This window comes from Theropithecus gelada, chromosome 16, assembly GCF_003255815.1.
Source record: "Theropithecus gelada isolate Dixy chromosome 16, Tgel_1.0, whole genome shotgun sequence".
Classification (NCBI taxonomy): Eukaryota; Metazoa; Chordata; class Mammalia; order Primates; family Cercopithecidae; genus Theropithecus; species Theropithecus gelada.
The window spans coordinates 53,280,429-53,306,905 of record NC_037684.1 but is presented as its reverse complement, the minus strand read 5'-3'; the positions used below and the strand labels follow the sequence as shown (position 1 = coordinate 53,306,905).

The 26,477-nt window shown below is 52.1% G+C and overlaps 1 protein-coding gene across 3 annotated transcripts in view; it reads left to right on the top strand.

Annotated features, from left to right (window-relative positions):
• Positions 1-26,477, top strand: part of TBC1D16 (TBC1 domain family member 16) — a 99,219-nt gene that overhangs the window by 533 nt on the left and 72,209 nt on the right. For all 3 annotated transcript variants that reach the window (XM_025362423.1, XM_025362422.1, XM_025362421.1), the window contains exons 2-3: positions 19,903-20,145; positions 22,456-23,053. In XM_025362423.1, coding sequence (XP_025218208.1) covers positions 19,965-20,145; positions 22,456-23,053 — 779 coding nt within the window. In that variant the 5' untranslated portion in view covers positions 19,903-19,964. The remainder of the gene's footprint in view (positions 1-19,902; positions 20,146-22,455; positions 23,054-26,477) is intronic.

The following is a 26,477-nucleotide window of genomic DNA, read 5'->3' as shown; positions in this document are numbered from 1 at the left end:
GGTGGTCTGGGTTGTTTAAGATCCGCGTGTCGGGATACTCACTTCCGTTCCGCCTGGGCTCCCTTGTTCTTTCCTTTGGAAAAAAAAAAAAGGAAAGAAAAGAAAAGAAAAAGAAAGAACGAAAGGAAGGAAAAAAACCCGGAAAAACTGAAGATTGCTAAACATAACCTAGGGGATCCTGCCGGAAGCCGCTGAATCCTGAAATCCTGTGATTCCCACACTCAGAAGCTGGTGTCGTGTGTTGGCCACAAAGTAGTTCAGATTCGATTCAGAAATAGAAAATGAATAGAAAAGACATAACAAAAGTTAGTCTCGCCTTCCTTATGGTAAAGTTTGTTTTACTGTCTGGGTCAAGTTCAAATGAGAAGCTGGGCTGATTGGCCAGCCTCTGCGACTTGATCCTAAAGGTCTACTTTCTTTTCTACCAGAAGGCACCTAATTCTTTTATCTGGAATAAAAAGGTATTAAAGATGCTCACGTGAGGCAGCATGTTGCCAGCGGGTGGGCGCAAAGACTGGCGCCTGGGAATTCCATTCCAAATCTGTTACCGATTGATCAGAGCACTTTTTCAAATCTGTGCCTCAGTTTTAGAAAATTCTCATTAGAAACGTTAACAGTAAAATTGGTGAATACTAAACACTTTTAAGAACCATGAAAGCTTTTGCAAATAAAGAATAAAGTGAGGAGTAACTTTTAGTATTAACTACAAAGTTCATGAATGGCTGTTGTTTGTATCCTGAGTATGGTTATTGTGCGCATTTTTTTGATAAGTGGCATGTTTATAGTGAGACTATGGCTAAAGAAAGTTTTCATGGCTGGGCGCGGTGGCTCACGCCTGTAATCCCAGCACTTTGGGAGGACAAGGTGGGCGGATCACCTGAAGTCAGGAGTTCGAGACCAGCCTGGCCAGCATGGTGAAACCCCCATCTCTACTAAAAATACAAAAATTAGCCTGGTGTGGTGGCGTGAACCTGTAATCCCAGCTACTCAGGAGGCTGAGACAGGTGAATCACTTGAACTCGGGAGGCGAAGGTTGCAATGAGCCAAGATGTGCCACTGCACCCCAGTGCAGGTGATAGAGCAAGACTCCATCTCAAAAAAAAAAAAAAAAGTTTTTATCTGTGGAATTATTTAATCCTCTAGCAATTTTGGTGATTGTGTTAGTAGTTCCTAATTATCATGTATGAAATCACTTAACCCACAAAACAAGCTCATGAAGTCAGGACTGCAGTTATGCCCATTTACAGATGGGAATGCTGACGCTCAGAGAAGTAACTTCCTCAAGTTCATGCAGTTAGGAGTGACAGAACTAGGCCTTAGGCCCAAGACGTCCCAGCTCCAGAAAACCGTTGTACCACTTTGCCCTCTGTCTTACAGAGGGTGCCTACCATTCATATACAAACGTTCTGCCAAGTGGTTCATAACAGTGCGAGGAGGTGGGACTAATCCCATGTTACCACTAGCTGCCAATCTCGGTTCACTTCAGTCTGGAAAGCATCCCCCAGGCTTCAGGATAAAGGCACTGAATTTGCGGAACCTACCCACTGGTCTCTGCCCACAGTTTTGGGTAGTAAGGTGCAGTGGTTAAGAACATGGCATAGAAAGATGAACTGCTGGCTTCAAATACAAATCCTGGACTGGGCATGGTAGCTCACACCTATAATCCCTGTATTTTGGGAGAATCACTTGAGCCCAGAAGTTCAAGACCACGTTGGGCAACCTAGAGAGACCCTATCTCTACAAAAAATGAACAAATTAGCTGGGCGTGCTGGTGGGCACCTATGGTCCCAGCTACTTGGGCGGCTAGGGTGGGAGGATAGCTTGAGCCCGGGAGGTCAAGGCTGTAGTGAGCCATGATCAGCCTCTGCATTCTAGCCTGGGTGACAGAGTGAGACTCCGCTGAAAAAAAAAACCTAAAAAACTCAAACAAACCACAACAAAAAACAAAACAACAACAACAAAACCCCCAACTCCTCTGGCACTTAGTTAATTCTTCAGTGCCTTAGCTTCCCCATCTGTACTCTACCTACTTCAAAGACTTGGTGCAAGGATTATGGAAAGCATATTGAATTCCTGACACATAAGTTACCATTTAGGATGTGGTAAGTAATTTCAAATGGTAACATTTTAACATCGTTATTAATGACCATTATTTGGATTTTCCATATTTAACATTTAACACAAAACATTTCGTTTTTGTGCTTTGACTCCTCGCTCCACTTCGTGTCGTCCATCAGGTGGAAAGCGATTCCAAGCAGATGTAGGATTCACTATTTTGTGCATATGTGTACTCTTATCTTTATAACTTGGCGGGGGGCTGGGTCCCTGCAGAATGCTATGGGGAGCAGAGCTGATCAGGTTGCCTGGCAACACCCCACCTCCTGTGAACATTTTAGCTCCCCTTCTTCCCTGGCTGAGGGACCGTGATTTTTGTCACAGGCCTAAATTCTCTTGTAAGATTAGCTACTTCGTTTCATCCAGCGTTAAGCGGCGGGGGTGGGTGGCTCTGGGATGTGAAGGTGACGGCGGCCGAGGATGATTTTATGATCGAATTGTACATCATTTGTATTGCGTTTGAATTATATTGCTGTTAATGAGGCCAGTGCACAGGAGAGAGCGCAACTTTGCACCCTTCCCAAAAATACGGGGCAATGATGTTGGAAGCCTTTTTCCATTCACATCGGCGGCGGTGTTTTTTATCCTGTTGGCTTTATTGGCGTTTTTATCCTAGCTGTCCTTTGAGCACCTGGTCTTGCATCTCTAATAAATCTGCTTTTATGAGCTGTCTGGTGGCATCTGATTTGAAATACGTTCTTTACTCTGTCTTCGGAGCTTACATAACCATCCTCAAAGGATGAGAGAAATCGGGCCACTGTAAGACTGAGTTCGATTTCTGCCCATGGTGGCTTGTGTCACATGAATAACAGAAAGAAAAGAGAAAGAATCCAAATCCACTGTCCAGTTGGGACGGGCTGTCCTTCTGCTGCTGAGCCTTGGGTGGTGAGTTTGTGCAGGTGTTAGAGGGTAATACATGTGTCTGCTTGTCTGAATGGGCTGCAGACGCTGAGATGTGGCAGTGTTTTCTCCGTGGTCTTTCTGGATTGGTCACTATGAAGCCACCGTACTGCGGGTGCCAAGCCCGCGTCCATGCTGGCTGGCACACTTCAGTTGTGGGCTGCTTTTTGCATGTTGAGTGAGAGCCTGAATTCAGTGGTCTGATATAGTTCATCTTTACTCTAACCTTCAGGAAGTGGGAGAAAGGGCGTACTTGACAGATGTCATTTGACAGCCTTTTGAGTTTTATTTTCTGTAACTTAAATGCTTTCTTGATCAGTTGTGATGCTTTTGGGTGTTTTTAATATGTCCCCCCAATTGCAGTTTCGTTTGGCGAGGCATTCGCTACTGCTTCACTCACAGATGCTGAGAAGCTTTAGGCTCCATGTTTATAGGCACGGCATAGAAGTAGGGGGTACCTGAGCCAGACTCTGGGCGGTTTTTGATTTCCCGGCTGGGTCTGCATCTTCCCTTACCCTTTGGGTTTAGTCTTTCCTCGGTCCCAGATCCAGGCTCACCTCTGAGTTGAGTTTCTTCTCCCAGGCCTGACTTCCTTGACTCTTTGCGGGGGAAATGGGATTTTAAAATTTACTATCGAGGGTGTATAAGTGGCAGATGGTCTCTCCTTGGAGGCAGAGGCTTTGGGGTCTTCCAGGGAGTAGGTGCTAATCGGGGTGACCGCTGGACAGTTGCAAAAGGAGAGTCACAGCCACACAGGCCACCAGGTTTTCCCTCACCACCGTTTTGGTGATGCTCCTGCCCTGTTACAGCCTCTCAAGGGGCCTCTTGCCCTGTGGTCTAAGATCCCAGCACTGCAGTGAATGCCCTAAGCTCTAGTTACTTCATTTTAAGTACAACTTGATGTCCCGTTCTCACTTCTGCACAGAGGCTCATCTTTGGGCCCTGGCCTTTCCGGGTGTATCCTGAATGTGGCTTCTGTGTGCAGCCAGTATCTTTATTTTCTGAGTTAATCCTGTAACTTGAAGTTCAGCACAGCTGCGAGAAGTCGTGGTGGCCCCGCACGGGATTATCCTCGTGATGAGACTGAAGGAGCTACCTTCCCCAGCCCTGTTGCGCAGGGACTAGACCTGATCCTGGCTGCCTACAGGATTCCATATCGCCCTTTGACCTGCAAAGCCAGGGGTTCCCAGAAAGATGGGTAGGGCGCCTGCCTGGCTCTGGGCAGGTGGAGGGAGCTGCGGCCTCCAAGGCATGCCAGCAGCAGATGTTTTGCAGTGGGGGGAGCGCGATCCTTGTTTGCGTGTGTCTGGCTCGTGTTTAATAAGGTGTCGCCGTCTCCCTGTTCTTTGTTGCTTGGGCTTTGAGGGCAAAGCAGATGAACCAGTTTCTGCCAGCCACGTGGCAGGTGACCAGGTTCAGTGCATTTTGCTCCTGAGCAGTCTGGCAGTGACACAGCCACAGGAATAATCGGCTGTGGGCTGCGTCCTGTGGCCCCACACCCTACCTGCCTCTGCCTCTGCCCCTGCCTGTCACTAGCGGGCATGGGCTGTGTCCCTCCAGTGAGTGGGTACTGCCAGCTCCATGGGTTTCCAGGACCGGGTCTGTCCTGCTGACCGCTGCATCCTGGCCCCTGACCCGAGGTGGCCCTGAGGCCAGTGCACGGCACCGAGTGAGCAAGAGAAGAGGCTGGGGTGATCCCTCTCTCCTAGTGGCTCCAGGCTACCTCCAGGAGGGATCTGGAGGAGACTTTTGCACCTCTGTTCTTTTTGTTTTCCTGTTTGGGAACTGGTGGAGCCCTTTAGGCCAGGACAGGAAACCAAGGCCTTAGATGGAGGCAGCCTCTGTGGGCAGGTCCTAGTCATGAACCTGCAGCCCTCCTGTGTCCATTCTCGCTGCCCTGACTGGGACGCTGGGGCCCAGGCGTGCTCGTCTCCTGGGTTCTAGGCCTCGGTCCTCACCCTGCTGCTAAATGAGTAGTCGCTCTGCGTGGAGGTTTCACCGTCAGTGGGTGAGCAGGTCAGAGGCCGTCCTGCGAGTTGGAAATCAGCTCCTTACAGTGTCCTCGGCTTGGTGTGGTTGGCAGAAGAACGGCCCCCAGAGATGCCCATGTCCTAGTCCAGGGAATTTGTAAATATGGCAGGTTACGTGGCCACGGATTCAAGTTGGGGATGGAATTAAGGTTGCTGCGCAGCTGACCTTGAAATGGGGGATGATCCTGGGTTATCTGGGTGGGCCTGATGCACTCGCGGGATCAGGCAGGAGAGTCAGGGTTGGAGAGATGAGGTATGAGAAGGACTTGACTGGCCACTGCCGGCCTTGAAGATGCAGGAAGGGGTCGAGAGCAAGAAGTGGGGGTGACCTCTAGAAGCTGGAAAAGGCAAGAAAGCGGACGGTCCCTTGGAGCCTCCAGGAGGAACCAGCCCTGCTGATACCCGGTTTTAGCCCCGTGAGACCCATTCCAGATTTCAGACCTCCAGGACTGTAAGGTCATGCATTTGTGTTGCTGTAGCTGCGAAGTTTGTGTTATTTGTCACAGCAGCCGTAGGAAGCTCATACACATGGAATGAAGGCTTTCAAAAGGAGACGAGGGGAGAATGTTGTGTCATTTCTTTATCTGTGTTTGCTCATTTCTAGTTTTCTGGTGACTTTTCCACTTTCTACATTGAGGAGGACTCTCTTTTCTAGGGTACAAGTCACCAAATCTTGGGCAATGAATTTTGGGTAGTAGGTGTCTTAACCTCATGCCCTGTAAATATTTGCTAGAGAAGACCCACCCCCACCACTCACACAGTGAGTCACAAAATCTTTGGCTGCTCCAGGCCAAGTTTCAGCGGCCAAGTGGCTCCTAGGGGACGGGAAGGGAACATGTGTGGTTAACAGCAGGTCCGCAGCTGCGCCCTGTGTCAGCTCCAACCCAGCAGCCCGGCCAGTTCCCAACAGCATTGTGAAGAATACATCTGCTGCCCCTCTCCTCCCCTGCCCTCCCCTCTCTCTTTGGGGCTTCGGGGGTTTCCCACATCTTTACCTTGCAGGCAGCTCCCCCTACTCCAGCCCCCTCAAAGCCCTCTCGTCCTGGAAACAGACTTCAGCTACCTTTATCGCCAGTTTAACACCCCTGCCAGCTGCAGGTGCTGAGACTCCATGCTTCTCAAAGGTGCTCTAATTCTTAAAGAGTTGCAGGTTTCTGGGAAAGAGTGACTCTCTGGTGGAGGAGTTTCTGCACAGCTTTTTGTTTTATAAGCCTGTGTATTTTTGTTGAGGAACGGCCAAGTTGTTCTTTCCTTTCGAATTATACAATGGCCTATTTTTGCAGAAATCTGGCCCTACCTACTGGTCATCAATGGCTTTGAGCAGCACAGAAATCAACTGGTCAGCAGGATGTGGTGGCTCATGCGTGTAATCCCAGCACTTTGGGAGGCTGAGGCGGACGGATCACGAGGTCAGGAGATTGAAACCATCCTGGCCCATGTGGTGAAACCCCATCTCTACTAAAAAACAAATACAAAAGTTAGCTGGGTGTGGTGGAGCCTGTAATTCCAGCTACTCTGGAGGCTGAGGCAGGAGAATTGCTTGAACCTGGGAGGCGGAGATTGCAGTGAGCTTAGATCACGCCGCTGCACTCCAGCTTGGGCAACAGAGTGAGACTCTGTCTCACAAAAAAAAAAAAAAAAGAAAGAAAAGAAAAGAAATCAACTGGTCATCATGCCCCAATCCGATGGTTCAGAACCAGCATCGGTGCTTTTACTTTTTGCCTTCTAAAATCATTCTTTTTCTTTTTTTTTGAGACAGAGTCTCACTGTGTCTCCCAGGCTGGAGTGCAATGGTGCCATCTCGGCTCACTGCAACCTCCACCTCCTGGGTTCAGGCAATTCTCCTGCCTCAGCCTCCCAAGCAACAGGGATTACAGGCACGTGCCACCATGCTCGGCTGATTTTTGTATTTCTAGTAGAGATAGGATGTCACCATGTTGGCCAGGCTGGTCATGAACTCCCGACCTCAGGTGATCCACCTGCCCTGGCCTTCTGAAGTGCTGGGATTATAGGCGTGAGCTTCCGCGCCTGGTTATTCCTTTTTTCTTTTTTTTGTACACTCAAGCTGATGCAAGTTGTAGATCCTGGCTTCACTCCATCTGTGAATTCTTTGTGCCAACTGCCAAGTTGGCATTGCTATCCTTTCCATCAACAAAAACAAGGCATTTGGAACCTTAACGAAGATGGCATTCTGGGAGGCACATTATAAAAGGAAGCGTCTCGGAGGTGTCATGCACTCAGCAGCTTATAATTGAAAATACAAATCGACAAGGACATCACCATTCCAAAACACAAATGTGAAGTGGATACATTTGAGGAGAATGGGGGTTCTTATTGTCAAGGATCTACCCTTAGCTGCTTCTCTCTCTCTCTCTCTCTTTTTTTTTTTGAGATGGAGTCTTGCTGTGTCACCCGGGCTGGAGTGCAGTGGTGCGATCTCAGCTCACTGCAACCTCTGCCTCCCAGGTTCGAGAGATTCTCCTGCCTCAGCCTCCCAAGTAGCTGGGATTACTGGCATGTGCCACCACCCCCAGCTAATTTTTGTATTTCTAGTAGAGACGGGGTTTTGCCATGTTGGCCAGGCTGGTCTCAAACTCCTGACTTCAAGAGATCCGCCTGCCTCCCAAAGTGCTGGTATTACAGGCATGAGCCACTGCACTTGGCCTCTTTTTTGGGGGTGGGGGACAGAGTCTTGCTCTGTCACCCAGGCTGCAGTGCAGTGGCGCAATCACAGCTCATTGCGGCCTCGACCTCCCACCTCAACCTCCTGAGTAGCTGAGACTATAGGCACAGGCCACCAAGCCTGGCTAATTTTTAAAGTGTTTTTTGTAGACATGAGGTTTCTCCATGTCACCCAGGCTGATCTTGAACTCCTGGGCTCAAGCAGTTCTCCCGCCTCAGCCTTCTGAGTAGCTGGGACTATAGGCACATGCCACGATGCTTAGCTAATTTTTGCTTTTTTTGTAGAGACAGGGTTTCAGCAGTTGCCCAAACTGATCTTGAACTCCTAGACTCAGGCGATCCGCCTGCCTTGGACTCCCAAAACTGTTAAGATTACAGACATGAGCCACCACGCCCAGCCACTTTAGCTTCTCTATCCATCTTCCTGTCTCAGGATTTGGCGAGGGGATTTGTAATAATTGCCACAAGGTGCTTTGAGCATCTTGCATTGCTATTTTGATTTTGATGAACTCTGAGTCCTTCCTAGAGACTGGAAAAGCCTGGTGTCTGTTCTTTGCTGCAGGCCTGTCTCAGCTCCCTTTCCAGTGTTCACTCATTTTGTGTCTTAGGAGTTCTGCTGGCTGCCCCCGCCTCTGTTCGTGTACTCATGAGAAGGCATCTGGCCCCTAGGAAGAGCCCCAGGCCCGCAGAAGAAAACCTGGATGACCCCTTGCTCTGAGTTCCATACGGGGGCAGCCTTTCTGGCATCCAGGACAAATGGTTATCTTTGGTGCCCTCCAACCCCGCAGGACTCCAGGTCCCTAAGGTCATGGGCATCAACTACTCCGCACTGCTGTGGACAAGGGCCATTCAAAGTCTTGCATCTTGCAGATTCAAGGACATTAGGAAACTCTCCCACCAGACAACTTGGGCTGCTGGCAGCCGGGTTCTCAGTCCGGGAACCAAATGTTCTCTTTGACTCTGCTCGGTTCAGACTGCCTCTAGTGCCTGCCTGTTCTCGGCGTTGGTCCACACAACTCCACCCTTGTCCACGCCTTCTCCACGCCTCTTTGGATGCAAGCTTCCTGGTCTCGAGCCTCTTTTTATTTTAAACTAATAGATTCCCCCCTCCCCGAGAAGATGAGGTTTGTTTTGCAGAGAGTCTTGCTCTGTCACCCAGGCTGGAGTGCAGTGGCATAATCTTGGCTCATTGCCGCCTCCACCTCCTGGGTTCAAGCGATTCTCATGCCTCAGCCTCCTGAGTAGCTGGGATTACAGGCGTGCGCCACCATGCCTGGCTAATTTTTGTATTTTTTAATTAGTGATGGGGTTTTGCCATGTTGACCAGGATGGTCTCGAACTCCTGACCTCAGGTGATCCGCCCACCTTGACCTCCCAAAGTGCTGGGATTACCGGCGTGAGCCAGGATGCCTGGCCGCCCCTTTCTTTTTAATATTGAATAATACTCCATTATTTAGGTGTATCACAGTTTGTTTATTTATTCACCTATTAGAGAACATCTTGGTTGCTTTCGAGTGTCGGCAGTTATGAGTAAAGCTGCTCTAAACATCCGTGTGCAGTTTCTGCGTGGCGGACTTTATTGTTTAGAGCAGTTTTAGGTTTGCAGAAAAATGAGCAGAAGGTACAGAGTGCTGTATGTGATGAGATGGGGACGGGAGACCACCGCTTCCCTGTGGGGCTTCCTGTCTCATGGATCGAGAGTCCTTAAGGCCTCTAGGGCCTGGGTCTTAGGGACACAACCAAGGGACAGAAGTGGACCAGAGGCCACTGCCCTGGGCAAGCTCCTGGCCATTAGGCAGCAGTGTCTCCCTGGCACTCTAGCGGGAAGGTACTCCTGGGACAGGGTGGGGTGGGGGGGGCTCCCAGCAGAGGGGGGTGCTCCCAGCAGAGGGGCGTGCTCCCAGCAGGGGGGTGCTCCCAGCAGAGGGGTGCTCCCAGCAGGCAGGCCCTGAAGCCCAGGCACCAAGGCTGCTGCAAGACTCTCCAGGGCTCTCCAGGGGCATTTGCCAGGCCCCTCATTCAGCCCTCAGAGCCCAGGTGCCCCCTTCTCCAGCTCACAGCACCTGCACTTCCTACCGCCCAGTGACAGGTGGCTGACTTGTGTCTATGGACCCAGGACAGACCAGCGTGGGGGCTGGGTAGGGAGGCTCCTGCAGCCCTGGATCCACCTGGGGCTTCCCTAATCCTGGAGACAGCTGGGAAGGAGTGGGGCCCAGGCAGTGGCTGGCGGGTCAACAATGGGGCTCTCGGAGAATAGAGGCAAAGCTGGTAAAACAGAGGGTGTGTGGTACGGTGTGTGTGTCTATGGTGTGTAGTGTGTGTGCCTATGGTGTGTGGTGTGTAGTTGTGTGTGTCTATGGTGTGTAGTGTGTGGTGGGTGCCCACACGTGCGTGCTTCTCGGCCTCTGACTCCTCCAGGGCGGGAGCAGTAGGCATGAGTTTGGGATCTCCTTGGGGCTGGGGTCCCTGGAGCGCGCCCACTGCAGCCCTGCCGGGCTGGCCTGAGGTGGGGCCTCTGGTTGTGGCCAGGGCTGCGGGTTGGGCCGGGCAGAGGCCTCTGGCCCCGAGCTGTGCTTTGTAGCGGAAAGCCAAAAGCCGCTTCTCCTTAGCCGGCGGGCGGCCGGCGAGGGATTTGGGCCCCGCCCGCACGGGGCCCCGCCCGCACTCGCCGAGGGCTGCGTCCTTAGCTGCTGCGCTTGTTCCTCCAGTCTGGTCCTGCAGGGGCCTGGGAGCCCTGTCCCCTGGAGCTCTTTGCTCCCCGCCTCTGACAGGGTCGGGTTAAACTCAGCTTTCTCTTCTCTGGCTGGTGGAGCTGCAGAACGAGGGCGCTGCCAAGGTGCATTTTGGACCCCGAATGGAAATTCACACCAGGGCTGGAGGCACCGGCTGGGCCTGGGAGGTGGAAGATGAGGTCGACCTGACACACCCCGCTGTGACTGTGGCTGTGACTGTGGCTGGGGTGGTGGGACGGAAGCCCACAGCGGGGCCAGGCGGGCCACCGAGGAGCAGGGCCACGCCAGCCATGCCCTGAGCTGGGGTGGGGGGCCCAGCGGCGGTTCTCACTCCTGGCCTGCACCAAGGTGAGGAATCCCCGGAACGACCCCTGGGTGTGAGTGTCACTGAGCATCTCTTCAAGCCGTGGCCACACAAAGCAGGATTGAGATTCGGGGAAGAAATGGCCGCAGTGGCTGTGGGCCTGTCTCTGACAAGCTTACTCTGGACTCATGGGGAACCGTGGCTTCATGCTGGGACTGCGGGGCGGAAGGAGGGCATGGAGGGCTTTGGCTGCCCAGGCACTGTCGCATGGTAGCCTCCGAGCAGCTGTCACCGGAGCCTGTTGGCAGTTCCCCTGGAGGGCCACCTGCTCATCAAGGGGAGGGGAGCTGCTGGGCTTGGTCTTTGGAAGGGACGTCTGCTGAATTTCTGAAAATGTATTTTCTTACAGGTGCTCTCAGCAGGGTGGAGAGGGTGGCCTGGGGGAGGAAGTTAAAATGACCCCACCTGTCCATTTCATGCTAAACCTTGCCTGTGATGAGCCGTTACCCTCACCGGAGCGTGTGGATAGTGTGAGAACCGCGGATCTCACACACGTGTTTGTCACATGTGCAGGGTTGGGGCAGCTGAGAGGGTGTGGACCATGAAGTGGGCCAAACCACATAGGCCTCCGGGTCATGGCCAAGGCACCTCTTAAAATTGTCCATAAAGTTTTATATAATAAATGTCCCCGGCCAGGCATGGTGGCTGGTGCCTGTAATCCCAGCACTTTGGGAGGCTGAGGTGGGCAGATCAGCTGAGGTCAGGAGTTTGAGACCAGCCTGACCAACATGGCAAAACCCTGTCTCTACTGAAAATACAAAAATTAGCTGGGTGTGATGGCGGGTGCCTGTAATCCTAGCTACATGGGAGGCTGAGGCAGGAGAATCGCTTGAACCTGGGAGGTGGAGGTTGCAGTGAGCCAAGATTATGCCATTGCACTCCAGCCTGAGTGACAGAGTGAGACTCTGCCTCACAAAAAATAAAAACAGGGCCGGATGTGGTGGCTCATGCCTGTGATCCCAGCACTTGGGCGGCTGAGGCAGGTGGATCACCTGAGGTCAGGAGTTCAAGACCAGCCTGGCCAACATGGTGAAACCCAGTGTCTACTAAAAAAATACAAAAATTAGCTGGGCGTGGTGATGGGCACCTATAATCCCAGCTACTCGGGAGGCTGAGGCAGGAGAATTGCTTGAACCTGGGAGGCGGAGGTTGCAGTAAGCCAAGATAGCACCACTGTACTCCACTATCCTGGGTAACAAGAACGAAACTGTGTCTCTAAATAAATAAATAAATAAGTCCCAGCTTTATTAATTTATCATAGATTTCAGTGGTTTTTGTCAGATAACTGAGTAAACAATAAAAACAGGACCTAGCAATAAAAACAACATAAACATTCAATGAACTGCTCGATACTTTAGTTAACATTTGAGTCCCTTTCAGGTAAATGTATGCTTTGAATTCGGCTTCTGAAACATTAAAAGTAGTTCATTGAACATAGAAGAAAATACAGACCAATGTTTAAGGATCTTTAGCTTGGAAAGGATTACCTTAAGTATAAAAGTAATAAAGGAAGTCACTAAGAAAAAGTTACCATCAATTTACATAAAAATTTAAAACCTCCATATGTCAAAATAGATAATATAAATAAAAGGCAAACAACAAATTAGGAGAAACACATGTAGCAAATATAGCAAGGGATAATGATCTTTGCTCTATAAAGAGTTCTTACATATCAATGAAAATTCCATCTCAGCTTAATCTCTGCATTAAAAATAATAAGAATTCACCACCCCAGCAGAAAAATTGGCAAAACACACCAACAGATAATTCACAGCTGAACACTGATGTCTATTAAATAAAGGATAATCTGTCACCCAGGGTGGGGTGCGGTGGTGCAATCACGGCTCAATGCAGCCTTGACGTCCTGGGCCCAAGTGATCCGCCTCAGCCTCCCAAGTAGCTGGGATTACAGACGTGCGCCACCACGCCTGGCTAATTTTGTGTTTTTAGTACACATGGGGTTTCTCCATGTTGGTCAGGCTGGTGTCGAACTCCCAACCTCAGGTGATCCACCCGCCTCGGCCTCCCAAAGTGCTGGGATTACAGGCGTGAGGCACCACACCTGGTCTTATGCTTTTTAAATGTGTTAATAATGTGGTATATTTGTTTGCTAGGGCTGCCCTAACAAAGTACCAGGGTCCAGGTGGCTTGAGCAATAGAAATCTTCTCTCTGACGGCTCTGGAGGCAAGAAGTCCAAGACCAAGGTGTGGGCAGAGTTGCTTCCTTCGGAGGCTGTGAGGGAGGGGCTGCTCCAGGCCTGCTCCTTGCTGGCAGGTGGCTCATTGTATTCACACGGCGCTCTCCTTGTGTACAGGCACCTGCCGCCAACTTCCTCTTTTTATACAGACACCAGTCATATTGAACTCAGTGTAACTTGATTACCTTTATAAAGACGCTGTCTTCAGGCCGGGCGCGGTGGCTCAAGCCTGTAATCCCAGCACTTTGGGAGGCCGAGACGGGTGGATCACGAGGTCAGGAGATCGAGACCATCCTGGCTAACACGGTGAAACCCCGTCTCTACTAAAAAATACAAAAAACTAGCCGAGCGAGGTGGCAGGCGCCTGTAGTCCCAGCTACTCGGGAGGCTGAGGCAGGAGAATGGTGTGAACCTGGGAGGCGGAGCTTGCAGTGAGCTGAGATCCGGTCGCTGCACTCCAGCCTGGGCGACAGAGCGAGACCCCGTCTCAAAAAAAAAAAAAAAAAAAAGACGCTGTCTTCAAAAACAGCTTCATTCTTGGGTAGTGGGGTTTAAGACTTCAACACAGGAGAGGGCCAAGATTGTGCCACTGCACTCCAGCCTGGGTGACACAGTGAGACTCCATCTCAAAAAAAAAAAAAAAAAAAAAGACTTCAACACAGGAATTTTAGGAGATGTACTTCAACCCTAAAATTTGTTATAAGTATATTTCACCTGGGAAAATATAATTATGATCCAATTGAAAGCAAGACATGATATAATTCCAAGGAGTGGGTTTTTAATTAATTCATTCATTATAGGGCACAAAATATAGCAGAGAATACACAGATGTCTTAGGATTATGTGATTTAAGGGACACGTATTCTTCCTTTTACTTCTGAGTGTGTTTCATAACTAAAAGAATGTTGAAAAAAATGCGTCAAGGATTCTCCACTTCTAGTTTGATGGTGACCAGAGGTTGGGAACTAGGTTGGATTTTGATGAAATAGCCTCTTGCAAAAAAGCAAATACACTTTACAATTTGGAATCTCCTTTAAAACTTCTAGCACACTTTTTTGATTATCCTCAGTGCTGGCAAAACATTTTCACTTAAAGAGGATTTTGATTTGGGGAAGCAGCTGAGAGCTATGTGCAGCCAGCTCTGGCGACTGGGGCGGTCATACTGAGTAGCGCCGTTTGAAACACAGAAGGAGGTGGGCTCCAGCCCCGCTGCGGCCTCGTCCGCTGTGGACACCACTCAGGCTGTGGAGTACCCAAAATGTGGCTGGGCAAAACTTTGATGTGCTTAAGTGCAAAAATGCCCAGCAGACTTTGAAGACTTTAAGGACATAAAATAGGCCGGGCGCAGTGGCTCACGCTTGTAATCCTAACACTTAGGAAGGCTGAGGCAGGAGGATCACTTGAGGCCAGAAGTTCAAGACCAGCCTGGGCAAAGAAGTGAAACCTCATTTCTACAAAAAATAAAAAAATTATTGGGACATGGTGGCATGTGCCTTTAGTCGAAGCTACTTGGGGGACTGGGCAGGAGGATTCCTTGAACCCAAGAGTTTGAGAATATAGTGAGCTGTGATCGCACCACTGCACTCTAGCCTGGGTGACAGCCTGTCTCTAAAAAAAAAAAAGAATGTAAAAGATTTCATTAATAATTTTTTCAGGCCAGACGTGGTGGCTCACGCCTATAATCCTAGCACTTTGGGAGGCCGAAGGGCGGCTCATCAGGTCAGGAGATCGAGACCATCCTGGCTAACACGGTGAAACCCCCTCTCTACTAAAAATACAAAAAAATTAGCTAGGCGTGGTGGCGGGCACCTGTAGTCCCAGCTACTCGGGAGGCTGAAGCAGGAGAATGGCGTGAACCCAGGAGGCGGAGCTTGCAGTGAGCTGAGATCGCGCCACTGCACTCCAGCCTGGGTGACAAAGCGAGACTCCATCTCAAAAAATAATAATAATAATAATATTCTTTTCATATGGACTACATGCTGAAATAATAATATTTTAGATGTATTATGCTAAAAATTATTAAAATTAATTTCACTTTTTTTTTTTTTTTTGCTTAAAAACCTATGGCTACGAGAAAATTTAAGATTGTATCTGTGGCTTCTGCAGTGTTTCTGTTGGACATGGCTGGTCTAGAGGACAGGGAACAATTTTCTTGCAGCGCTGATTAACTGACCTTGCAATTCTTGAAGAATTCTTGAATTCTAAAAATATTCTAGACAACATTAGAAAGAACACAGCTTTTCCACATGATTATTGGGAAGGACAATACGGTTTTTGATTTGTAGTTTGCAGTGTGATTTTTTTTTAAAGTTTCATCACTTAGTTGTCATATGTCACTGTGTAGGATGAAGTGTTTAGGCCAGGAGTGGCCAGAAGGCTTCCTGGAGAGGTTGGCCGGGAGCTGGTTTGGATAGGTGGAGAAGAGTCCCCCGGATTTGCTCAGATGGTCTATGCCAGGGCACTGCCATCTGCAACCCACAGGCCGAAGCCAGCCTTCCACCTGTTTTGTGCAGCTTATGAGCTAAGGATGATTTTTACTTTTTTTTTTTTTTTTTTTGAGATGGCATCTTGCGCTGTCACCCAGGCTGGTGGGCAGTGGTATGATCTCGGCTCACCACAACCTCCGCCCCCCGGATTCAAGTGATTCTCCCGCCTCAGCCTCCTGAGTGGCTGGGATTACAGGCATGTGCCACCATGCTTGACTAATTTTGTATTTTTAGTAGAGACAGGGTTTCTCCATGTTGGTCAGGCTGATGTCAAACTCCTGACCTCAAGTGATCCGCCCACCTAGGCCTCCCAAAGTGCCAAGATTACAGGCATGAGCCACTGCACCCGGCTGGTTTTTACGTTTTTTAAGGGGGTTGAAAAAATGGAAAGAATTGTTTTTGGGACATGTGAAAAATGATCTAGAATTTAAGCTTGGGTGTCTATCAGTAAAGCTTCACTGTCACAGTCATGCCCATCATTTACTGTCTGTGGCTGCTCCTGTACTCCAAAGGCCGAGTTGAGTGGTCACCACAGAGACTCTCTGGCCCAGAGAGTCCAAAGCATTTACTCTCTGGCCTTTTGCAGAACAAGTTTGCTGACCCCTGCACCGAGGGGTCGACTTCTGCTGCCTTCATTAGACATGTTGAGGGGGCCTAAGAAGGGGTGGGCTAGGGAGAGCTGAGTGGATGAGGGCCCTGGAGATGGTCGAGATCAGGCAGAGGGCGTCCGTGGCTCAAGGCTGAGGAGGTGAGAATCTGAGGTGGGTCCCCACCCCCAGAACTGGTGATTTTCAGAAGTGATGTTGACATTGGGATCTGTGAGATGGGGAGACGGGAGTGATGGATCTGTCAGAGGAAAGACACGGGAATGGGAAGGCCGCTCCTGGGCTGGCTGGAACGTCTTTGGAATATTGTGCTTGAGAAGTCAGCAGCCATGGAGACAACTGGAAATACACAAACAGGGTTGCGGGAGGCTGAAGCACGGAGGGGGTCAGAGGAGGGGAAGCAGAGAGGCAGACAGCGCTGACCGCCTGGTCCTGGGACGGTGGCTATCACCACTGACATCTGCCCCCTGCCTCCTGCCAGGGCGGGAGCCAGTTCTGCTGAGCCAGCGGGGACCCCCCCTACCCACCCACCCTCTGTCCCAGAGCCTCACCAAGTGCTGGGGGTGAAAAGGAGGTGATTTAGGGACCACCCTCAACCAGCTCTGGATCTTTGGAGAAATGTAAAAAATGCAGAAAGTTCAAAGAACAAGATCATATACCTGGAGACCCTCCGCCAGTTGATAATGTTTAATTTTTTATTGTGGTAAAATACATCCAAGGTAAAACTTACCACTTTAACCATTTTTAAGTATCAGGTTCGGTGGCATTGAGTACATTCAGTGTAGTCAGTGGACAGAGCCGCTGCCACTGTCCATCTCCAGGACGCTTTTATCCTCCCAAGCTGGAGCACTGTCCCCCTTAAACATGACCTCCCCATTCCCCCCACCTCACCCCCTCGCACCCACCGTTCCACTTCCTGTCTCTATGAACCTAACTACTCTAAGGACCTCACACGAGTAGAATCGTGCAGTACTTGTCTCTTGTGACTGGTTTGTTTACCTTAGCGCAATGTTTTCAGGGTTCATCCATGCCGTAGCAGGCGTCAGACTTTCTTTTCAAGGCAGAATAATCATCCCTTGTACCACTTTTGGTTTATTCACTCCCAGTTGCTAATTCTTTTTTTTTTTTTGAGATGGAGTCTCGCTGTGTCACCCAGGCTGGAGTGCAGTGGCGTGATCTCGGCTCACTGAAACCTCCACCTCCTGGGTTTAAGCAATTCTCCTGCCTCAGCCTCCCATGTAGCTGGGACTACAGGCGTGTGCCACCACACCTGGCTAATTTTTGTATTTTTAGTAGAGGCGGGCTTTTGCTATGTTGACCAGGTTGATCTCGAACTTCTGACCTCAGGTGATCCGCCCACCTCCGCCTCCCAAAGTGCTGGGATTACAGGCACCCAGTCAGAATTTCCTTTCTTTTTAAGGCCAAATAATATTCCATTGTACCACATTTGGTTTATTCACTCCCAGTTGCTAATTCTTATCATGTTGGCTTCAAGCCTTTTTTTCCTTCAAAGAGATGAAGGTGAAGCCTCTCTGTGGCTGTCCTCTCCCAGACCTCCAAACTCTGCAGACTTTTGTGAAGCTGGCCCGCAGGCAGCCCAGCCGTGGTCAAAGTCCTGGACATCTCCCATCAGTGACCAGGATGCAGCGTCACTCTGTGCTTGCCTTTTTTTTTTTTTTTTTTGAGATGGAGTCTCGCTCTGTCGCCCAGGCTGGAGTGTGGTGACTCAATCCCAGCTCACTGCACCTCCACCTCCCAGGCTCAAGGAATTCTCCTGCCTCAGCCTCCCGAGTAGCTGGGATTATAGGCTCGTGCCACCACACCCAGCTAATTTTTTTGGTATTGTTAGTCAAGATGGGGTTTTGCCATGTTGACCAGGCTGGTCTCGAACTCCTGACCTCAGGCGATCCGCCTGCCTCGGCCTCCCAAAGTACTTAGATTACAGGCATGAGTCATTGTGCCCGGCTGTGCCTGCCTCTTCACTGACATGGTCATTCCTTGGCATGGCTTGGTGTGTGTGTTTGTGAGCTCCATGTGTGTACCGATGTCTAGTTGGTTCTTATCTGCTATCTAGAGGTTCAGTGGTTTTCGTTTTTCTTGGTAGAAACTGGCTGCAAAGCATTTGAGTAGGTGTCTCCTTGGGTTTCTCCAGGCAGAGTCATCAAATGTTTTAGGTCACAGCACACATTATATATACATTTCATACGTCCCAGGTTGTCTTACCCACACTGGTGTGTCCTCATGGGGCAGAAGTTCCCTGACACAGTGCTGAGCCTACCTATGGCCAGGGTTCAAGGGCATTTTCTATTTTTTTTTTTCTTTTTTTCTTCTTATGCTGGTGTTGACCCACTAAATTGATTTCAGGATCTACAATAGGGCTGCAAATTGCAGTTTGAGGAACCACCCTTAGGTATTTCCTAATAGAGGAATTTCAGGGGGCTTTGGGCCTTCTCAGTGGTGCCAGATCCTGCCATGTTGCTCCCGCCTTGGAGGAGACAGGACTGGTGACAGCTCCCCTTTCCCTCATCCTCAGTATTTTTAGACATAAAATTGCTTTTTACCAGTTTGTTGGGTGTTGAATTTTTGTTTGAAACTGAGAATCTCTTTACATATTTATCAGTTCTTTGGTTTTCCTCTTGTATGGAGCACCAATTTTTTTCTGTTGAGATGTTGCTCCTTTTCATCATGAATTTATAGGAGTTCTTTATATATTCTGGATAGTAATCCTTTTGTTTATAAATTTTCCTTCTTTCTTTTTTTTTGAGACAGAGTCTCGCTCTATGGCCCAGGCTGGAGTGCAGTGATGCGATCTCAGCTCACTGCAACCTCCGCCTCTTGGGTTCAAGCGATTCTCCTGCCTCAGCCTTCCAAGTAGCTGGGACTACAGGCACCCGCCACTGCACCTGGCTAATTTTTGTATTTTTGGTAGACGTGGTGTTTCGCCATGTTGGCCAGGCTGGTCTCGAACCCCTTACCTCAAGTAATCTGCCTGCCTCAGCCTCCCAAAGTGCTGGGATTACAGGCGTGAGCCAGTGCACCTGGCCTGTTTATTTCTTTTCTTTTTTTTTTTTTTTTTTTGAGACGGAGTCTCGCTTTGTGGCCCAGGCTGGAGTGCAGTGGCCGGATCTCAGCTCACTGCAAGCTCCGCCTCCTGGGTTTATGCCATTCTCCTGCCTCAGCCTCCCGAGTAGCTGGGACTACAGCTGCCTGCCAGCTCGCCTGGCTAGTTTTTTGTATTTTTTAGTAGAGACGGGGTTTCACCATGTTAGCCAGGATGGTCTCGATCTCCTGACCTCGTGATCCGCCCGTCTTGGCCTCCCAAAGTGCTGGGATTACAGGCTTGAGCCACCGCTCCCAGCCTATTTCTTTTTAATGAATTGGAAGGGCTCACTTGTGCTGACGCAGGTGGGAAACTGGGAAAAGAGAATGCCTGGAGGTTTTTGTGAAGTTGCTGAGGTGGGAACGGGGTTCCTGTAGCTTAGTGGTTCTCCGTGGGAGGGATTCTGTCCTCCAAGGCACATTTGGCAAAGCCTGGAGATGTTCTGGTTGTCGTACTGGGAAGGGAGGTGCTAGTGGCATCCAGAGCCGAGGGACGCTGCTCAGCCTCCTGCGATGGACAGGGTGGCCTGGCCCAGGTGGAGAATGTGGCCTACCCCGTATAGAGCTGGGCACCAGCAGGGTGCACCCCTGTGGTTAACCAGTACCCACTGGGTGCCGAGGCAACACGTACTGCTGTGAGACAGGACGCAAGTCCACGACCTTGACCATCTCCTCTCTCTTCCTCCCCCAGGCAGGTCTTGACGAGCCCTGCCTGGGCTGACGCGTGCGGAGGATGGAAACACTTGCCCGGCAATGTCTCTGGGCCGCCTCCTTCGCAGGGCCTCCTCCAAAGCCTCGGACCTCCTGACCCTCACCCCTGCTGGCAGCGGCAGCGGGTCCCCCTGTGTCCTGGATGGAGAGATTATCTACTCCAAGAACAATGTCTGCGTGCACCCGCCGGAGGGGCTGCAGGGGCTGGGGGAGCACCACCCAGGTGAGCCAGGGCAGGCGAGGCTCCAGGGTCACAGAGCCCAGGTTATTTTCTGAGTGAGGGCTCTCAAGGCCCTGGGCCACAGCACGTAAGAGAGACAAGTGCGTTTGGTTCCTTTTCCAGAACATGTAACTAACTGCAGCTGTCCTCCCAGAAGGAGGGTCTGGGGGTGTTAAGTCTGGCTCATGGCAGGCTGGGTGAGTCCCTCAGCCCTGCTGCTTCCAGAGGGAGGGACAAAAAGATGGGTTAGTGATCCCTGAGGCCTGCCTGCCCCCTTGTCATTTGTGTGAATGACTTGTGACAAATAAATGCATTGCTTTTTTCATCTGTTGCTTTATTTAATTTGCACAACCACCTCATGGGCGTGGCCAGGGCCCCAGCAGGCCTTTTAGGTGGGTAAGGACGCTGGTGTTCAGAGAGGCTGAGGGACTCTTGGCTGCACAGTGCCAGTGTGCGGTGGAGGTGGGGCTGCAGGGCAGTCTCTGGACTCTTTCTTCTCATTTCTTCCTGTTGCTGTCCCCTTCCCTGGCTGCTAAAAAGATATTTCAGGGCCTTGCAGCCTAGCTGTGGCCTGCACTCGCCCACCCTAACATTCGCTTGGCCTGGGCAAGAGTACAGACAGAAGCCCCAGACAGATGGCAAAATAGTAAAGTTATTGTCTGGCCACGGTGGTTCACACCTATAATCCCAGCACTTTGGGAGGCTGAGGTGGGAGGATTGCTTGAACCCAGGAGTTCGAGACCAGCCTGGGCAACAGAGTTAGACTTCATCTCTATTTAAAAACAAAGTTATACATTACAGTGAGATCTGGGCACTTTATACAAATTATGTTTCAGTCGAATACTGAATACATTTTTAAACAAGATGAAAGTTTAAATCACGCCAATGAAACATTTAAAGTGAGTGTTCTGTTCCCCTGCCTTGATAAGTGTATCTTTAAAGCCACTGGCTGGTTGGCTGCGGCTGTGTGGGCAGGGGCTTCTCTGGAGTGCCCTAGAAAGGGGTGCAGGTTCTGGGCGATGCGGCCCCTTGACCCGGAGGTCGCCTGGCCTGAGGTCTTCTAGAGAGAGAGAGACCGGGCAGCAGCTGTCTCGGACCCGCTTGCTGATCTCAAAGCTGCGTGCTTCTAGGATGTGGAAACACTTCTCAGCCTCAGGCTCATGTTACCCTAATGCACAGCTGGCTGACATTCCCCACGTTTCCCAGCTTCTCTTGGCAACAGGAGCAGTGCTTAGGAGATTCTAGGGGTCTGAGTTGTGGAGACCTGGAGACTGGGTGGTGGAGGCCCAGGAATCGGGATATCCCAAAGCTGCTTGATGGTGTGTTAGGAAATGCCACCTTCTGCCAGAACTGAGCACTCACCCACTTGCTCTGGCCCAGGAGAAATTGCTCCTCTCCATGTCCCCAGCAACCCCGTCTGTGACGCCAATGCTCACCTCTAAAGGTGGCCCCTTCCTCCAACAACCTGCATTTTAAAAATGCCACGAGTGCCACTCATGGTTGGAAAAGGTCCAAATACCACCCAGCTTGGATTAATTCTTTTTGTGCAATAGAATGAAGTCTCCAGCCTCCATCCCTCCTAACAGTGCTGTAAAGCCATGAAGCTGGGCACCTGGGCTGCTGGGCTCACACAGACAGGGAGGCCTTAGGCAGGTGAGCCCTGGGGCCAGGGTCAGGGCTCTGAACACAGGGAGAGCCCCTGGTACTTGGAAAAGTGCATGGCAAGCCTGAACTGGTGGCTCATCGCCTGCGATCCCAGCACGTTGGGAGGCTGAGGTGGGTGGTTCACTTGAGCTCAGGAGTTTGAGACTAGCTTGGGCAACATAGTGAAACCTTATTTCTAAAAAAAAAAAAAAAAAAAAGAAAATTAGCTGGGTGTGGTGGTGTGCACCTGTAGTCCCAGCTATTCGGGAGGCTGAGGTGGGAGGATTGCTCGAGCCTGGGAGGTGGAGGTTGCAGTGAGCTGAGATTGTGCCACTGCACTCCAGCTTGAAGCACAGAGTGAGACCCTGTCTCAAAGGAAAAAAACAAACCCAAAAACCAAAAAGAAAGGTGCATGGCAAGCTGGTGCTCGGGGACCAGTGCCCCCTGGATCTGCTGGACGTGTGTTCTTAGAAAACACGCGTAGCTGGAATCCATTTCAAGCTCCCCAGTTTCCCCTGGTGTTTTTGCTCAGGGCCAGGCTGTATCTGAGGCCGGACTGGCACTTCACTAAAGAGTGGTGGCCTCTCCAAGCAGCTCGCCAAAGGTGCCACAAGGGCCTCATCCACAGCCTCCTGGCCTCTAACACACCATCCCCCTGGCTCCTCACAGGTTACCTGTGCTTGTACATGGAGAAGGATGAGATGCTGGGAGCCACCCTTATCCTGGCGTGGGTCCCCAACTCTCGCATCCAGAGGCAGGACGAGGAGGCCCTACGCTACATCACGCCCGAGAGCTCCCCCGTTCGCAAGGCACCCCGCCCTCGTGGCCGGCGCACCCGGAGCTCAGGAGCCTCCCACCAGCCCTCCCCCACGGAGCTGCGGCCCACCCTGACCCCAAAAGATGAGGACATCCTGGTGGTGACCCAGAGCATTCCGGACGGCGTGCTCCCCAGCCCTGCGCCGGAGGACGAGGAGAAGCTGGCTCAGGGCTTGGGGGTGGATGGTGCCCAGCCAGCCTCGCAGCCTGCGCGCAGCCCCTCTGGGATCTTGTCAACAGTCAGTCCGCAGGATGTCACCGAGGAGGGGCGGGAGCTGCGGCCCGAGGCCGGGGAGGAGGATGGCTCCTTGGAACTGTCAGCTGAGGGCGTGAGCAGAGACAGCTCCTTCGACTCAGACTCAGATGCCTTCTCCTCGCCCTTCTGCCTCTCGCCCATCAGCGCGGCACTGGCCGAGAGCCGCAGCTCCGTGTTTCTGGAAAGCGACAGCAGGTGAGTTCCTGGTTCTGGGTGTGGGCTCTCGGGAGGCCCCCAAGGCCTGACCTGGGCAGGAAGCAGTCACCTGCATCACCTGTGATGCTAGGTGAGCGCTGGAGGCATCTGCCCGACCTGCCTGTGACTGTGGCTGTGGCAGGAGCCCCTCCCCGAGGTGAAGGCTTCAGCAGGGAGTCCCCACTTTCCACTCCACCGAGAGGACTGTGAAGGGTGCGCCGGGGCATCCACATTCTTCTCTCTCCTTGAGCCTTACTAGGACTAAACAGGCCCTGCCGGGTCTGACAGGTCCCTGACCAAGGCCAAGCCCCCAGGAGTCCTTGTCCCTTCTGTTCCCATCGCCGGAGGGGCAGGAGATTGCCAGTCCTCAAGCAATTGCTTGCGAGGCGCAGGGCTGGCCTAAGCCCAGATGTGCTGCTCCGCTTGGTCCCCAGCTCCCCGCTCTGCCCTGCAGCCCACCAGGCACGTGACCTGGCCCCCTGTGGTCCCCGGAGGTGTTAGCCTCCCTCTTTCTCATAGCTGTGGAGTATGGAACGTAGTCCCGGGGCAGTGTTGACCATATTCACCTGACTCGGCAGCCGCTCTGCACCCCAGGGAGTCCAGCCGGAGTACCTGGACTCCTTGGTGGCCACGCTTGCAGGAGCTAGAGTTGGACCCATGCCCTGTGGGGGGTTCCCTGGGCCTTGGAACCCAAAGAGACTTTCCTGAGTGGGGAGGGTTGCATGGTGCCATGAGGGTCCTCATGGCCTTGGGGTGAGTGCCAGTGTGGTCGCATAGGCCCGAAGCCCCAGAGCCAGCACAGGGGCCGTGCATCCGACTTCCACAGCCCCTTCCTATGCCCTGGCCGTGGTCCTTATGCTCATTAGATTTCTAGGCAAATAATGATGGTGACCACAGACAACAGTAAGAACTGACATCAGTCAGCAAGCAGGTCATTAACTGTTGAGCTCGTGGTGTGAGCTGGGCGCATGCTGGACGTGGGTGTCCAGGCCTCGCCTGGGCGCTGGACACCACGGGCTGTGGATGGTACACGTGTATGCTTTCCACAGCCCCACGCCCTGTGAGGTGGGCCCTCATATTATCCCCTGCTATCGAAGGGGAAAGGGAAGCTCAGAGAATGTCAGCAACTTGCCAGGCATCACCCAGTCAGTGCCCGGGCCAAGCTGGGATGTGAACCCAGCTGGGTCTGCCCCAGGGCTGCAGCATAAAAGGTCACCCCAGGCTGATTAAGCCAGGGAGTGGCAGGGCATGACGTAGGGACACAGGCTTTGCTGGCCTCAGCAGGGGTGACTGTGGGACAGGTTCTTCCCTGATTTTATCCCTCCAATAAGATGCAGTCCATTAGAGCCCCAGGGTGAACTGATAACATTCATCTCAATTATTTGAGAGTGCAGATAAAAGGAAGCCGTGAGCCGTGACCGAGGACTCCAGGTCCCAGGAGGCTTGCTGAGCTGGGTGGCGTCAGGGGCCAGGGAACCCGAGGGGGTGGTGGGGGATGGGGACCGAACGCTGGTCCTGGCCTGGGGCCTGCTGGCCGGACTCAGTCGGAGCTCCCCCTGGTGGTGCCAGGCCGACAGTGCAGCAGAACCTGCGGGCGTCCCCATGTCCCCGCATCCCCAGGGCCCAGGCGAGGGGAAGGTCCCAGCTGTGTCCCAGAGAGGTGGTGGGGTTGGCCCATGGTCTTGGGGCTGAGGACTCCGTGGCAGAACCACAACCAGAACCTGGCCAGTCAGCTCTCTGTCCAGCAGCCCCATCTTGTAGGGAGCTCAAGTTTAGGAGTTAGGGAGTTGAGTGCTGGTTGAGTCCTGGCACCCCTGGTAAGTGTGAACCTGGGAAATTCTTTCTGTTCTTGGAGGCTCGGTTTCCCTGTTTGTAAGATGAGGCTGGTAATATTCACTTTCTGGGGGTATTGTAAATGCGCCCCTGTTCCCCTTTCCCTGCCTCCGCCTTGCTGGTTCTCCAACCTGGCTGCATGTGGGGTGCTCCTGAGGGGAGCCTTTATACAACGCTGATGCCCAGGTGCCTCCAGGTTCTTCTAGAATAGTGATTCTCACCCAGGGCCGAGTCTGTCCCCAGGGGGTGTGTGACAATGCCAGGAGACACTTTTTTTGTCACAACTGAGGGTAGGGGTGTATTGACATCAGTGAGCAGCGGACAGGGGTGCTGTGCACTCACTCTGGAAGCCAAGCTGCCCCTCTGCCTGGGACCCGCCGGGGGCCTCCCATCATTTTCAGGATGAAGCGTCATCTCCTTCACTCGGGGTCGAAGGCCCACCACCATCTGGCCCTGCTGAGCGATGCCACCTCCCTCCCTGCCCCCGCACTGTGCACACCTCCAAGTTCGTCATCCTCTCTGCCTCTAGATCTCGTGGGGCTCTCTCTGCCTTATGCCTTTGGCCAGGGATCCCCTCGGCCTGGGTTTCTTCCTCCCACTCTCCTAACCGGCCAGCTTGTATGTTTGAGACTCAGCTCCTGGGGCGGGGCACCTTCATGTCAGCTTTTGGTGGAGGCTTCTCTATTCCCCCCAACCCTGGGCTGAGGAGGGCACTCCCCATGGCCCCCTTCTCTGCTATGACACTCGAGCCCCCACTGAGATACGCCGTCCGCCTGTCCGTCCCCAACTGCTGGGAGGCAGATGGTGGTGAAGGAGCAAATTTTGGGGCCCGACAGATCTGTTTCCAGTCCTGGCATCACCCCGAGTTGTGTGTGATCTTGTGGCCGTTACCTCCCATGTCCAAAACACAGATTCCTCACGGGTGTGAAATGGGGCCAAGAACCCCCGTGTAGGCCGAGTGCGGTGGCTCAAGCCTGTAATCCCAGCACTTTGGGAGGCCGAGACTGGTGGATCACAAGGTCAGGAGATCGAGACCATCCTGGCTAACACGGTGAAACCCCGTCTCTACTAAAAAATACCAAAAAAATCGCTGGGCGAGGTGGTGGGCACCTGTAGTCCCAGCTACTCGGGAGGCTGAGGCAGAAGAATGGCGTGAACCCGGGAGGCGGAGCTTGCAGTGAGCTGAGATCCGGCCACTGCACTCCAGCCTGGGCGACAGAGCGAGACTCCATCTCAAAAAAAAAAAAAAAGAATCCCCTTGTAGGGCAGAGTTGGCGTGAGGGTTGAGTACCAGCCTGGGGCATGGGGTCAGCGAGCCTGGCCTGGGACTCATCCCCACCCAGAGACCGTGACTGGGGGTGCTTACCGCAGCCTGGTCCTGCTCCTGATGAAGGCTCAGAAAATGCCTCTTGGCCACGTGGCTGCAGGCTTGGTGCGGCTCAGTCCTCAGGCCTGTGTCAGCCCGGGCCAGGCAGGGCTCGCTGAATGTGGCCAGGTGCAGCTTTGTGCTGGGATGAGGTGGATGTGGATGGGACTCTCCTCACTCCTCCGGAAGTGTGTGCTTCGGGCCAGGCTGTGCAAACAGCCTGTC